At 46.3% G+C, this 15,864-nt stretch overlaps 1 protein-coding gene across 1 annotated transcript in view; it reads right to left on the reverse strand.

Annotated features, from left to right (window-relative positions):
- LOC311128547 (immunoglobulin superfamily DCC subclass member 3-like) overlaps positions 1-15,864 on the reverse strand; it is a gene marked incomplete at both ends in the record, with an annotated part of 82,357 nt that overhangs the window by 21,158 nt on the left and 45,335 nt on the right. The window contains 3 exons of the mRNA XM_084160735.1: positions 2,311-2,448; positions 2,630-2,760; positions 3,212-3,356. Of these exons, the coding sequence (XP_084016861.1) occupies positions 2,311-2,448; positions 2,630-2,760; positions 3,212-3,356 (414 nt within the window). The remainder of the gene's footprint in view (positions 1-2,310; positions 2,449-2,629; positions 2,761-3,211; positions 3,357-15,864) is intronic.

Here is a 15,864-nt window from a genome sequence, read left to right on the forward strand (position 1 = left end):
CCCATAAGGGGAACAAGGGGACGTGCCCCCTCAGATTTCTCCTGTTTTTACATTTTTCAGATGTTAAATTAATTACTCAACTTAATTTTAAGCCCACTTCTTATCATCCTTATTTATTGAAAAATATCTGTCAGCAGTATTTTGCGGAGGGGACACCCTGACTATTCCCCCCCTCCCCCCTATTCTCTCTAGTAAGTGGTTCCTTCCAAGGTGCACCACAGAGCAAAGATATGCTACGTCAGCGGAGAAGGAGAGAGAGTGTCGAGTGACACACACAGTGTTTGATTTGATTTTAACTGCCGGTGATGAACAGGACTCGCAGGAGGAATGTTTGTAAATGAATTTGATCAAGCTATGTAGCCTATTGATTCCTTATTGATTAATAAATAAAACAAAAATGTTTTGTTGTTTCTCTGTAATACTAGCCAACTAGCAATTTTATGAAGTTGGCTTTAGCTAGCCAGCTAAATATGTTCCCAATCTCCCAACCTCATAACTAGATACCAAGCCACTTCAGGCTATCAATCAAGTTAGAGTAGCTTGTCTAACTATCTTAGCTGGCACTTAGCTGGTTGCTAGACTTGAGAAAATACTAAAATAGCTTTAATTATTTGGTTATGATACTATATACCGGTGTGGCAGTTGTACTAAACTCCTAAGGCATAAAAGTTCTTAAAGCTGCAATATGTAACTTTTTGGGCAACCTGACCAAATTCACAAAGAAATGTGAGTAATATGTCTGTCATTCTCATCGAAAGCAAGTAAAAAGCGGTAGATCTGTTCTATGTGCGCTATTTCTATGCTTCCCTTTCTTAAGTTTCGTTTTTGCGACTTTTACTTTCAATTTTGTACAGCAGCTTCAAACAGCTGAAAATACAAAAATATATTTCACAGCGGTTTAGATTGTACAATTATTCTTTATACTATGCATTGCTTGTTTTGTCACATAAACTGAAATTGGGCGAACTAATTTTTGCAACCAGGAAATGGCGGAGCGATTTCTGCATATTGCACCTTTAAAGAATCAATGTGCATCATTCATTAAAATGACAATTGAAAAGCTAAAGAGGTATGCTTAGATAACCTATGCAGAAAAATTAGGCATAATGATTATGGCTCTCTGGCAGGAAAAAGCTTTTTCAGGTGTTTGAAAAATCACCCCCCCCTCCATCCTCACGTACTACTTGCCCCCTCTAAAATAATGGTTGCATGACGCCCCTGCTGAAATCCCATTGTGTCAGCATTTAATTACAGCAACATTGTGTGAGGCAATATCCACAATCTGATTAAGGCTCCTCTCTGGTTGGGGAGAGGCTGCAATTTACATTTTGAACAGCAAATCAGATTGGATAATAGCTTTGAAAAACAAATATCAGATTGCAAAATTGGTAGTGGCAGACTTTGAGTGATGGCCAAGAGGAACGTGTGAAGCGGGGGGGACTGAATCCTGCCTGGGCTCAATCCTGTCTGTGTTTCACTTACTCACTTTAGAGGTTCATCTCTACCAGGAGAGTAAAGAATGCATTCATCAAAAAACAAAATTGTATTTAGGCCCCAAAGACTGATCAAGGCTGCAATCCCCTGCTTCATGTGTACATAAGATGAATGTTCTATTAGACATTACATAAAGGAACATACTACACGTATGTACACAATGCAGAGACGAGCTAACCCAGACACACATACATACATGCACACTTCAACAAAAACATAAACATCAACGCAACTGCGCGTGCGTACAAAAACACACACAAATACACACTGGACAGCAGGAGCCTACTTTATCACTGTGCTGTACCACATTAGAAGCAGTCACTGAACACTGCTTTTTTCCTCCATTAATTTATATCAAGGTCAGCAAGATAATGTCTGGTACATAGGCTTTCAACATTCCAAATAATTTGGAACCATCTGGGAAAAAATGGGCTCCATGCACGCTGTGAAGGCAGCAAGCCATGACCAATTTCACACGCAAAGCCGCTGTATCTTATTGTATCAAAATGTTCAGTTTAACAGAATGTCCTCTTCAATCTCTGTATTTTGCCTGTGTGCTTTATATAAATGTATATATAATTCAGCTATACTACTATGGTGACATGGTTTTTAAATCAGCTGCAATAGTGATGTATTTCAAGTCGGGTTTCGGATGATTGCAAACTAGACAAGCAATCTAACATGGAACCTTTTGGAAGATAGAAGGGTTCTATAGCCCTCAAGGCCTGAGAGGCAGGGTGGTTTAACGCCTGTGCAGCACCCTGAAGGCTGCAGCTTTGATTTGATGTAAAAGAGAAAGCAGGGTTTTGGTCTTACCAAGCCTGCTCCATGACACGATGGGGCGGGGATATCCTGTGGCAACACATTCCAAGATGGCCGTCTGGTGAACGGTGAGAGTGAGGTTTTCAGGACCCACGAGGATCATGGGCTCTTTGTAAACAGAAGACTGGGAGCCTGCAAAAAAAAAGGGGGGGGGGGGATTGCAACATTTAATTGGATTTCACTGTTGTGCATTATCTCCAGCGTGAGCATCTTGGCGGTTAGGCTGTGTGAGATGATGCATATTTGTGCGGTGGGTGGATACCAAGGGAATGTGTGTGTGTATATATATATATGTATATATGAGTATTGAGACCTGAGACGGTGAGGCGAGCCCCGGCACTGTGCTTTACTCCTGCACTGTTGTGGGCCACACAGCAGAACACACCACCATCCTCCTGGCGCAGACCTGTGATCTGCAGGACACCAGTGGGGAGCAGGGTATACCTGACAGAGAGAAGGAATGGGAGGAGGGAGGGGGAGAGAGAGAGAGAGGGTAGGGGAGGGAGGGCAGAGGGAGAAAGGGAAAGAGAGAAAAAGGGAGAGGGGGGAGAAGAGAGAGATAGATAGAGGGAGGGAGAGAAAAAGAAAGAGGGAGTAGATAATTGTTTGCTTGATTAAGTGTGTTTACACACGCAACGTAAACTCCATTTAAAACAGCTAGACAGACACAAGGGAGGCTACAGCACACTGGATTCCAGGTGGTGTTGATCTGAGCTGAGTGAGGCTTGGCTGGGTAACAGTTAAGTGAAGGTTGTGAAGCTGCTACAGTGAATTTGTTTATCTCTATAGCTGTGAAATAAAGTTTGGACTGCTCGCTTCTAGATAGCCAGAGTTATGTGTGCAGGTACAGTAGTTGGTAGGCACAGCTGAGGTGATTAACACAGAGGAACCCTACCTCTCATCCTTAGTGTCCACGGAGCGGCCATCTTTCTCCCAGCTGATGGCAGGCTCAGGCAGGCCGTGAATCTGGCACTGGAACCGCCCCATGCCCGCTTCCTCCACACGCACTGACCGCGGCTGGACATGGAACTCCGCCATCGCTGGAGAGAGAGGGGAGACGCAGCGGTCAATTCAATGTTTGAAAACCTACGCAACATTTTTCAGAGCATCTTTCACATAGGCCTACAGTAAATATTACTGCCATGTTCAGTAACAGTGTACTAGTGTCCTAAACTCAGTGGCACACCAACCCAGTTAATCATAACCAATTACCAGGGAGGTATTACCTACAGTGTAAAAGTATTTTTATACCCATTCCCGCACTGGAAGGCAATTAACGTATTGGCAAAAAGGAAATAATGGCTCCATCTTTCAATGGAATGAGTCATAATCCAGTGGCTTTATCTAAAGAAACGCTGGGGGGCTCTTAACCTTGAGCAGACACATTGCAATGAAATGAACCAAATGAGCAGCGGAGCCGAGACTGTAGTCTGTCCAGGGCAGGGAGCTGCCATGTGATTAGGCAATTACCTGTGTTCTACTGTCAGCAATCACTGTGCAGGAAACCCTAGTGCTCATTACCCCTAGTTCCAGGGGAAAGCCTGTGTTTGGATAATCTGTCCCTCATCAGTGACACTGGAGTAAATGAAAGGTTCCTAGTTAGGCGCACTACTCAGACCGCTTCGGCTCATACGCTATGCTAACAAACACAGCTGGGCTCAGAGAGAGAGAGACCTCTGACTACAGCTCCGTGTGGGTGGGGGTGTGGGGGGGGGTTCATGGGTAAAGAATAAAGACTGAAGGGGGGCCAGTATGAAAAATAAACTAACTGTAAGTCGCTCTGGATAAGAGCGTCTGCTAAATTACTAAAATGTAAATGTAATGAACCACCGTAGTGAGTGCTCCATCAGGTGGGGTGAGACATTTTATAAACATACAGTAGGATTCTGCGGGAGAGTAATGACAGTGTGATGGCCAGGGTTGCAGATGTACTGTAATGCTGTGGCCAAACGACAGACAGTCAGCCAGACAGTCAGCCAGGCCCAGGCAGGCACTTCACTTCCTGAACTAGATAAATTAAGTCTAATTAGCCCCCTTACTGTGCCCAGTGATTAAACAGTATGGTCAAGAAGAGGAAGAGGACATTGATGTAGGGGAGGAAGGGGCCAGGTGGGAGAGGACAGTGATGTAGGGGAGGAAGGGGCCAGGTGGGAGAGGACAGTGATGTAGGGGAGGAAGGGGCCAGGTGGGAGAGGACAGTGATGTAGGGGAGGAAGGGGCCAGGTGGGAGAGGACAGTGATGTAGGGGAGGAAGGGGCCAGGTGGGAGAGGACAGTGATGTAGGGGAGGAAGGGGCATTTGAAATAATGTGCGCAGTTGTTCTCAGGGTGCTATTCTGATTTTAGACTAACAGCAACCTAGGCTAACAGCAGACTAGTTAACAGCAGACTAGGCTAACAGCAACCTAGGCTAACAGCAGACTAGGCTAACAGCAGACTAGGCTAACAGCAACCTAGGCTAACAGCAGACTAGGCTAACAGCAGACTAGGCTAACAGCAACCTAGGCTAACAGCAGACTAGGCTAATATCAGACTAGGCTAACATCAGACTAGGCTAACAGCAGCCTAAGCTTACAGCAGACTAGGCTTACAGCAGACTAGGATAACAGCAGACTAGGCTAACAGCAACCTAGGCTAACAGCAGACTAGGCTAACATCAGACTAGGCTAACAGCAGACTAGGCTAACAGCAGCCTAGGCTAAAAGCAGCCTAAGCTTACAGCAGACTAGGCTAACAGCAGACTAGGCTAACAGCAGCCTAGGCTAACAGCAGACTAGGCTAACAGCAACCTAGGCTAACAGCAGACTAGGCTAACATCAGACTAGGCTAACAGCAGACTAGGCTACAGCAGACTAGGCTAACAGCAGCCTAAGCTTACAGCAGACTAGGCTAACAGCAGACTAGGCTAACAGCAGCCTAGGCTAACAGCAGACTAGGCTAACAGCAACCTAGGCTAACAGCAGACTAGGCTAACAGCAGACTAGGCTAACAGCAACCTAGGCTAACAGCAGACTAGGCTAACAGCAGACTAGGCTAACAGCAACCTAGGCTAACAGCAGACTAGGCTAACATCAGACTAGGCTAACATCAGACTAGGCTAACAGCAGCCTAGGCTAACAGCAGCCTAAGCTTACAGCAGACTAGGCTTACAGCAGACTAGGATAACAGCAGACTAGGCTAACAGCAGCCTAGGCTAACAGCAACCTAGGCTAACAGCAGACTAGGCTAACATCAGACTAGGCTAACAGCAGACTAGGCTAACAGCAGACTAGGCTAACCACAGACTAGGCTAACAGCAACCTAGGCTAACAGCAGACTAGGCTAACATCAGACTAGGCTAACAGCAACCTAGGCTAACGGCAGACTAGGCTAACAGCAACCTAGGCTAACAGCAACCTAGGCTAACAGCAGACTAGGCTAACATCAGACTAGGCTAACAGCAGACTAGGCTAACAGCAGCCTAGGCTAACAGCAGCCTAAGCTTACAGCAGACTAGGCTTACAGCAGACTAGGCTAACAGCAGACTAGGCTAACAGCAGCCTAGGCTAACAGCAAACTAGGCTAACAGCAGACTAGGCTAACATCAGACTAGGCTAACAGCAGACTAGGCTAACAGCAGCCTAGGCTAACAGCAGCCTAAGCTTACAGCAGACTAGGCTAACAGCAGCCTAGGCTAACAGCAGACTAGGCTAACAGCAGACTAGGCTAACAGCAACCTAGGCTAACAGCAGACTAGGCTAACAGCAGACTAGGCTAACAGCAGACTAGGCTAACAACAACCTAGGCTAACAGCAGACTAGGCTAACATCAGACTAGGCTAACAGCAACCTAGGCTAACAGCAGACTAGGCTAACAGCAGACTAGGCTAACAGCAACCTAGGCTAACAGCAGACTAGGCTAACATCAGACTAGGCTAACATCAGACTAGGCTAACAGCAGCCTAGGCTAACAGCAGCCTAAGCTTACAGCAGACTAGGCTAACAGCAGCCTAGGCTAACAGCAGACTAGGCTAACAGCAGCCTAAACTAACAGTAGCCTACGCTAACAGCAGACTAGGCTAACAGCAGCAGTGAAAGAGAAGTCTGATGTTCGCTATCATAGAACTGATTCTGTTAACAACAAAGTTTTCTGGTGAGTGTTTTGCATTGATCTGTATCAGTCTTGTGGACCCTCTGTTGGTAGGATCACTTTGTGCATCCTCAGAACTGTAGACTACATTTACAGTGTTCAACTGTAAACAATGTACTGTCAAAGCCACGTGAGGTCTGAAGCAGCAATAGCTGATCTTCAAATGCGCCACTTAACGAAGACCACAATACAACCTTGCTTAATGGAGCTGACAGTCCAGTCCGGCTCACTCCAATTGTTAACACATACTGTATCAGTGTGAAGTAAACCTCACCAGAATGACAACACACATAGCCACAGTGAATTTGTTGATCTGGGCGATCTCGCTTCATACATGTAAAATAACAGAACATACTGTAGGTTTATGCTTCAAACAATGTAATCTCTGGAAGAGAACATGGCAGAATCCACAAAAACACCTGTGCAGATACATCCATAATGTGTTTTTCCTCATTCAGCAGCTGCATTTCACATATCAGCTCCCTGTGGAACAAAGCAGTGCTGTGGGCTTGGTGCTGTGGTGTGGGGGTGGGGCATGCAACACAAACTCAATTAGAGAGATGCCTGTCTTTTTCTCAGCTCTCCCACCATGTTCAAGACAAGTGCACTTATTTAAATGTCAACCGTAATTAACTTGGACCGAGCAGGACTTATCTGAACACTCTTAGCATAACAAGAGGCCTAGACCCCCTCCTTGCTCTCTTCCTCTGTTCTTTTTCAACTGGTACATTTATTTAAGCTAAGCTAGTACCCCGCGCGGCTCTACGGGATCCTACAGAAAGCTCGCTACGTCCGGAGAGGATCAGCATTCACACAGTCGTTTTTCTAGCGTCTTGTTTTTGTTAGCCCCAATTCCCCCGAAAAACAAAGGCGGAGGGAGGGAGTTAGTAAAAAGAGAAAAAAGTCAGAACTGAAATTAGGCCCAGAGACGGAAAAACACGTCTCATTGATGGCCTTCTGGAAACGTGTAGGAGTGAGGAACAAGATGATGGCGAAGATGATGAAGTGGTGCTGGAGCACTGTAAGCACGTGATGCACTGTGTCGTCAATTATCATTTAATAAGTTGCGTTTAATTCTAAGCTCTATTGAGAAATGCTGCATTCCCTGTCAAGACTTGACCCTGAAGTCTCCAAATTGATGTATAGAGACCACCGTTGTGATTAAAATTTGACCAAGCTTATTTAGAATTCCTCCAACCCTAACTACTTGCTCTTTAGAGGTTACAGACAATAAAGGACAGGAAGAAATAAAGCTACTGTAAAGCCCTACACATACTTTCAGTAGCCTAATATTTCTTAATTACCACCAGTACTAGAATGCTATTACTTTGCCTCTGACACTCTTACTCAGCCTGACAAATGTACTGTACAGGCAGCCAGCTTCTGTTTTGTTTTCCCATACACATTATACATTTAAACAGCACTTTTTTAACTGAGGCATTTGAGGATTAGTGCCTCAAGGGCCCAACTATAATATCCCCATCTTGGACTAGCAACCTTGTGTGGCCATAAAGAGATTTGCCTAACCTACTCCATTATAGTGAATGGTGAAATGGCGATCTTCGTGGTCAATATTCATAGATATAAAAAAAAAATATTGAACACAATCATGTTACCAATAAGTGCTTTTATTTCATCAGATGTATGTACTTGAACCGATTACTTTAAAATCACACAGAGACGAAGTTAAAAGAATAATTTAGTTGCTAATGGAAGCCTGCAGTACCTCGGATGGCCCTCAATTTAAGAGGGAGCAGCACTAAGCTAGCCTGCAACGTCACTTCCTAGAGTAGCTCAAACTGCACATGCGCTGTTTCCAAAAAGGAATAAATACACAATGAGTAACGACAACTTGGCTATAAAAACGTGGGTATTATACAAATATAAATATAAGCAGTGGCCACTGTAATCTAGAGCACTATCAGACTGTACGAGTGTCAGCAGAGGCTCCTGTGTAGAGCATTGATTTAAGGGGAGACTAGAGGCAGTGTGGAGGTGGTGATACTGTACATATAGGTGTACTGGAACAGTCAGCCTAGGGAGCTTTGTGAACAGAACACCATGTACAGAAACAGGGAGAGACGACTGAGCACAGCACACATCACTGCTGTGATTAAAGCAGCTCCCTTTCTTTTCACACATGCATACACAAGCCTGCACGCACACACGCATACACCGATTACACACTGCTGTTTGTGCGCAGTCCATGGCCAACGCTGTCACGGGCACACAGAGGACACTGAGGCAAAAAGAGAGTGGGCATGAATGCTGAAGAACAAAGAGAATAAAGAGGGAAGATCACCTCCTTAAAGAGCTTTCTTTCTGTTGCATCTGTGCCAAGTAGTCATCATGTCTGCTGAACTGGATGTTGTGTGTGTCCGCAGACACCGCCGCCCCCCAGAGGGTCCCTGCCCTCAGCCCTCATGCATAAAACATGGAGAGGCTGCACATAGCGAGAGAGAGAAAGAGGCCCACACCTCCGCTCTGCTCCACACCGCCTGCCGCCATCACAGGAACACAGCCTGCTACAAATCCACACTGACACACACACAGCCTGGGCACACAGAAACACATAGACGCAGCAGGTACTGTATACACAGAGAGAGAAACATACAGTTTTTATACACAACAGCACAACACTTCTAGGGGGCGTAGTATAAATGTGGCTATATAAAACCCAAACACACACACAGGTTGATCAGCGATAAGTCAGTGTGGCAGAAGGCAGGCGGTAGCAGCTCTCCAGTCAGCAGTAGACTTGTTTTTATAACCCTTTTTATTATTCCTCATAGAGTGTTACTCTGGCAAGTGTTCAGAAACACTAAGACATTATTACAGACCGTCCGTTCCCAGCACGGAGCAGCAGTGTAAATTAAGCAGATCTAATTACGGGGATAGAAGCCTGAAAGAGGACAGAGATCCATCCATTAAGGAGTGCTGGGGGAGAGGAACGTGATGCTTGGATCATCACAGCCAGGGAGGGACTCCCCTCGCCCCTCAGATTCCTGGAAGAGCCCAAAGGGCTTTTTATGGCGTTCCACAAAATACCACAAAACCTGCTCAATGTCAAATGTGATCCATGAATTTCACACAGACTGATGGACACAGAGCCAGATCCAGACAGACAGACAATAATAGACCAGATGGAGAGAGCTCTTGGGCTTGATTTGATTTAACATCCAAAACACATACTGGGGATTCATGTGACAACTACATGGACAGTAAAATATCAAATTCCACCTATATGATAAGGCACTTCACGGGTTACACAGTGTCTCTGTGATGTATGTTTCGCCTGGATTGGATGGGATGATTCATTGATATGTCAGAGTTAACGGTGCCAGAAGAGATACACACGTCGCTCCCCAGCACTCTCAAACCTCCAGCCTTCCATGTTGTGAGGCTCCAATGAACTCCCATGTTATAATGTTATTGCCCCCCAACACTCCCCACCTAACCCCCCCACCTCCACTCCCACCTCTCATCCATTCTACCCCCACCACCTCAAACCCTCTGGGCCCCCTCAGACTCATGGGATCATCAGGCAGGGAGGGCACACGTTGTTCTAGCAATAAAACCTCTTGCTCCTCTCCTCCTCTCCTCCCAGTAAACCAGTATAATGGTAATGGTGACCATAAATAATGCAGATGGTATATGATGCAATTCCAGCATGGAGAGTCACCATGCTTTAAATAGGCAACCTGAAGTAGTATTTTCGGTGCAGGGACCCTAGAGATGTTTTATTGGCCCTAGACCCCCCTACCCTACACACCGGCCACCGCACCCATGTGATTAATCTGCTGGTCTGTGGCGCGTGTTGATCTCACCAGGGGGGGCCTTGTATTGATGCTCTATACTGTACTTTTTCTTCTCCTGGCACCCATTTTCTTCTTTTAACGCATTAGCCCATAAACAGTGGGACACGGCAGCTTCTGCGTAAGCCCACGCATCGCTCACCCTCACTGTCTCAGGGCTGGGGGCAGCCAGGCTCCTCCCACACACTTTGCAGTAGAGGAGAGGCTGAGGATGAAGACCCCGTGACACGCAACATAGCGTACACACACACACACACCCTTATGATCTCAGCCCAAAGGTGCTGTCTGCATCTCATTCCAGGCTTCTGTATTTATCTAAGACTGGACCTTCTGATACTTATAGTCACCATGGTAATTACTTGTCTTCCTGGCTAGAAGGAGAATCACTCCATGTGTTTTACTTATCTCATCCTGTCAGTCTACGGTACAGGGCCAATGTGAGTCACTGTCACCTCCCTGTCATTCAGATCAAGTACAACCCAGTTTTTCAGCGCAAGTAAAACCCATTTCCCTATAACATCTGTAATGTGTTTTACAATTGGATTTGGTTCCTCGCTGTATGTGGCTTGTCTAAACGTGCTTCCTCTAGCCTCTTGACGGTGATGTACCTTATTGAGAGGCGCTGTCTGTCCTAAATATAGTTATATTGATGGATTTGCTGGAGCGGGCGCAGTGCACACTATGCTAAATAAAGTTAGATGGATGGGTGTCATTAATCCTGTCATACAGGGACATGGCGCAGGCAGCAGCAGCGTCAGACACACTCACTACTGAGTTACGGCAGGGCCACCAAAACACACCAGATCTCCTCCCATAGACTCACTACTGAGTTACGGCAGGGCCACCAAAACACACCAGATCTCCTCCCATAGACTCACTACTGAGTTACGGCAGGGCCACCAAAACACACCAGATCTCCTCCCATAGACTCACTACTGAGTTACGGCAGGGCCACCTAAACACACCAGATCTCCTCCCATAGACTCACTACTGAGTTACGGCAGGGCCACTAAAACACACCAGATCTCCTCCCATAGACCCTCATTATTGAGCAGGGAACTGGGAGACTGGGCTGGCCAGCTCTTAGCTATACACAGAGAGAGAGTCTAGTCTATTCTAGTCTGTTTCAACTAGTCTATTTCTCCGTAAGCACAACCAAATATGAGACGATCAGACCTCTTCATTAAAGACATCCCCAACAGCCATACAGACGCAAGGCCGTGGGTATACACACCAAAGGCTTTGTGTATGTGTGTGAAGGGTTTGTGTGTCTTCATCCTTTTGTAGACGCTGTTGAACAGAAGAAGAGGCCAGCGATGTTGCTCTCTTGTTAAGGATCTCTGGTGTCATAGTTTCATGTGAACATAAAGGCATGGTGGTGACTGAAGGACAGAAAACGCACCGCCACAGAGCATGGGCTCCCCCAGCTAATTAGCGCATTATTGGGACTACATGTCTTTGAAAAGGACATATAAAGAAAGATAAGACCTTTTTCATATTGTAAACAGCAACTGTGGCTGAGGCCTCACAGCGCTCTGTGTTAGTATCCAGGGCTATACATTAGTAGCTGGAAGAGAAGAGGGGAAGATAGCGAGGTCATTAGGAGACAACCATAAAAGCTTTGTTCTGATGAAATGGAGCCAGCCATAGAGGCTGATGGGAAAGCCCTGTCACTCATTATGTAACCTAACATAGAAGGCGTAAAAAGACATCTGTTTTTCAGGGGAAATGGAAGTTAGGTTGAAAATACTGTATCCTTGAAAACTAGAAACATCTGCTTTCTGCCGAGCCCATGGAGAGTGCTCATTACGTGATCTGCCTGTTGTAGTGAAGTGAGGGTGCTGGCCCCCCTAGCCCTCCCTGGCCTCTCCACCCAGGGACAAAGAGTGGTGCGACCTCTGGGCCCCACAGCAGCCCTGGCCCCAACCCCTCTCTCTCTCGCTCTCTCTCTCTCTCTCTCTCTCTCTCTCTCTCTCTCTCTCTCTCTCTCTCTCTCTCTCTCTCTCTCTCTCTCTCTCTCTCTTCTAACACTGAGCCTCTCTACATACATAAGCATGCAGGCCTAATTAAAGTGGGGCCCATTAAACCACAACAGATGCTGAAAATTAAGAGATTATTTAAATGACTGCTACAGAAAGGACAGGGGAGGGGAGGAGAAAAGCAAAGGAGGTAGAAAAGAAGGAAAAAAGTAGGACAGAAAGAAAATAGACGGGCGCACCATTACAAATGATTTAGCAGTGTTTTTCCACTGTTGATGCAGTCATTGTTAATATTTTGTGCAGAAAATAAAAAACATTAGTAGATGTTTAGGGGCGCTGTTGTGCAAAATGCAACAAAGGCGAGCCTTGATGTGTGAGAATAAAATAACCCAGAGAGGGCCGTTTGTTTTAATAATTGATTGGCCAGAGATATGCATGCTCATTAAGTCACTTCAAACACTGTAGTTATTAATCACACAGAGCCCATATGAGTGGCAGAGACAAACATGCCTAGACTGGGCTGAGACCCCCCTCACTGTGGCCCAGCTCTGGCTGTGTGAGTGTTTGTGTGTGTGGCGACTGGAGCCCCTGGGTTCCCAGGCTGAATCCCCTCACCCTGCCTGTCATCCACAACACAGAACAGTACGGCAGAACAGAACACATCAGAATACCACAGAGTAAACCAGAGTAGAGGCTCAATAGCTCTCAGATAACTAGGCCGCTGCCACTGACACTCAATTAATATCTTAATATCTCTTTGCATCACACAAGGCCTCACCTCCCCACCCTGGCTTTAGAGGAACTCTCTTCATTCCACTGTGGAACACAGGGGAGAACAGAGAGACGTGTTTGTATTCACAATCTGGCTTCGTAACTAAATAAATCACGGGGTTACCCTGTGAATGCCTCGGTGCAGTGACAGAGAGGGGATGCATCTTTCGGAAAATATAAAAGTCCTCCAACAAAGTTTGGAACTTCCTAGTTCTGTTGGGAGTGTTTATAGGGCAGCTTGTGGTCACAACACCTCTGTCAGTTGGGTTAACACCGCCACCTATTGAGGTGGTGTGGGACAATGACACACTTTACTGTCACTGTAGCTACACCACAAACGTTTCTTTCCACGGACTGTAGCCTAAACTGGGACACAACTCGGCCCATTCAAAGCCTATTATCCTGGGCCTGTATGTAAAAAAAATAACCAAGAGGGCTTTCAGCTGGGACACACAAGCAACACTAGTTTAGTCCCATTCTATTGGGGCCTGGAATTCTCCACTTGAAAGAACCTGATCTCCTCTTAACCTGCCCCCTCTCAGTGTGGCCCCCCTGCCAAATGACCCCCTCATTAAAGGCTTTGCACTGGAGATGGCTCCGGATGCAGCATGCGATCTGGCTTTGATGGCCCACAGTCTCATCGGCTTGTCATTTCAAATCACCTTCTCCCTCTCAGCAACAACTTTGGTGCTGTGGAGAGGTGCTCTCTGGTGTTAATTGGGTTTTCCCGGGACAGAATATGGCTGGAGCACGGCGAGGTACGGCTAGGCTGGGGTTCGCCGCACCAGGAATCATTAAAGCAGCAGAGAGAGAAACACTCCCTGGCCGAGCGACACAGAGCACAGTGAGCTGAAACACTACAGCGTCCCTCGAGAGAGAAAACCACAGAGAGGCGGAGGGAGGGGAAATGGGGTGGGGGGGAGATGGAGAAAAAAGAGGAGAGTAAGGGGGAGGAGGAGGGGGAGAAGGAGGGCAGTGAGCGAACGAGGTGGAGAGGAAAGAGAGAGGGAGAAGGAAGAGAGGAAGGGCTAACGAGGGAAGTAGAGGGAATGGGAATGTACGTACAGAGGGGGACACAGTGGATGAGGTGGAGAGGGAAACCTATTCTGCCCTGAACAGATTGCAAAGGCTGATGAAAGACAAACATTTTCACATTGAATTGCAATTTAATTACGCCACTATTATGCACATCCATGTCTTCAGGTTGGCCTTTTCACAGTTTTAATAATCAAATCACGCATCCCCCTCGTAAAACAATAGGCTCAATAAACCATCCATCTCACTCAACCGTCAAAGCCATTTTCACTTAGTTCCTCTCATCATTATGTACAGTACATTATATTTCCCCATCATGTAGTCCATACTACAGTCATCTACCTCTGGGACGACAGGCAGTCATTCATTCACAGGGGGGCTGTACAGAGCCATACCTAATGTACCTTAAAATAGATTTCCACTATCTCGTCTTATGGACAGAAGATATTTTCAGCACCTGATTGTTGGTGGAGAGAGACTATACATCCACGCTGACATTCTCCCGTTGCCTAGGGCCACATATCTAATCAATATCACCAATAGCAGTTGAAGCAACTGGCTGTTATAAATTAAATGAGATGCGCTCTCTCTCTCACGCTCTCTCTCTCTCACTCTCTCTCTCTCTCTCTCTCTCTCTCTCTCTCTCTCTCTCTCTCTCTCTCTCTCTCTCTCTCTCTCTCTCTATCTCTATCTCTCTCTCTCTATCTCTCTCTCTCATCCTCCTGTCATTTAATTCACCACCTCGCCAAGCAAACTTTTCTGTTTTTTTCCAGTAAGGAAAAAACCTGCCTCTTAAAGTGCAGTTTTCTTATTTTCCTTGTGTGTGTAGTTTGAAATATCGAAAACGCTTACAGACATCTGGGGTGAAATACCATTTATATTCAAATGGAAATGCCATTAGATCATTCCTTGGCTTGTTTTCTCCTTGTCGTTTTGTCACCCCAGAAATTAAAAAGATGAATTCGGTGCTGGCTATACAGGCCCAGTTTTGAATAACAAAGTGGATGGACATTTGGCATCACAATCCTCCCCAGCCAAAGAGACATTACTTCCCCCTCATTAGAGAGTAACTGTTGAGGGCCATTCTTTCATAGGGCCACAGACGGGATAAATCTCTGATTCTCTTACACTCAATGTTCATGGTCACCAGATCAGCCTTAACACTAGTCTATTTTCACACATTGGCAGTGGAAGTTTATAAAATAAACTTTATAAAATAGGAGTGAGATACCCTACCGTATGTATGAGAGTTTGTGTCATAGAGTTTGTTCCAGTGTTAGTGTGGTGGCAGTGAACTTGACAGTGGGCCGGGGCCGGCAGGTCGGTGTGAGGAGGGAGTGTGAACAGGAGGTGACGGATGGCCCCACATCTGGCACTCCCACGTCCCCTATGAAAGGAGTCTTGGCCTGGGCGGGACAGCCCCAGTGCGCTCCACTGCACTTCACAGGACCCTGCATATTTGGGACCCCAACATGGTGGCGTAAATCACTGCCCCCCACCAACTCACATGCACGCCCACCGTGACACACACACACACACACATATGCTTGCGCTAAACCACACACACACACACACATACACACACACACACACACACACAAATATGTGCTTGTGCACAAACACAATAGACGGTACCATTACGAATCTAAAGCTCTCTATGAGAGGGGAGGTCCACTGCTTCCCCCGTGAGTGACAACTGGCCAAATGTGGGCAGTAGCCATGTGTCATTGTCACCGTCACTGTTAGGGAGAGTCATACCCCAGCACCCAACGAGCATGAAGATTTAATATATTCTGGCTCATACTCTCCCTGCCTTCACCA

This window comes from Coregonus lavaretus, assembly GCF_964263955.1.
Source record: "Coregonus lavaretus genome assembly, chromosome: 4".
NCBI classification, from domain to species: Eukaryota; Metazoa; Chordata; class Actinopteri; order Salmoniformes; family Salmonidae; genus Coregonus; species Coregonus lavaretus.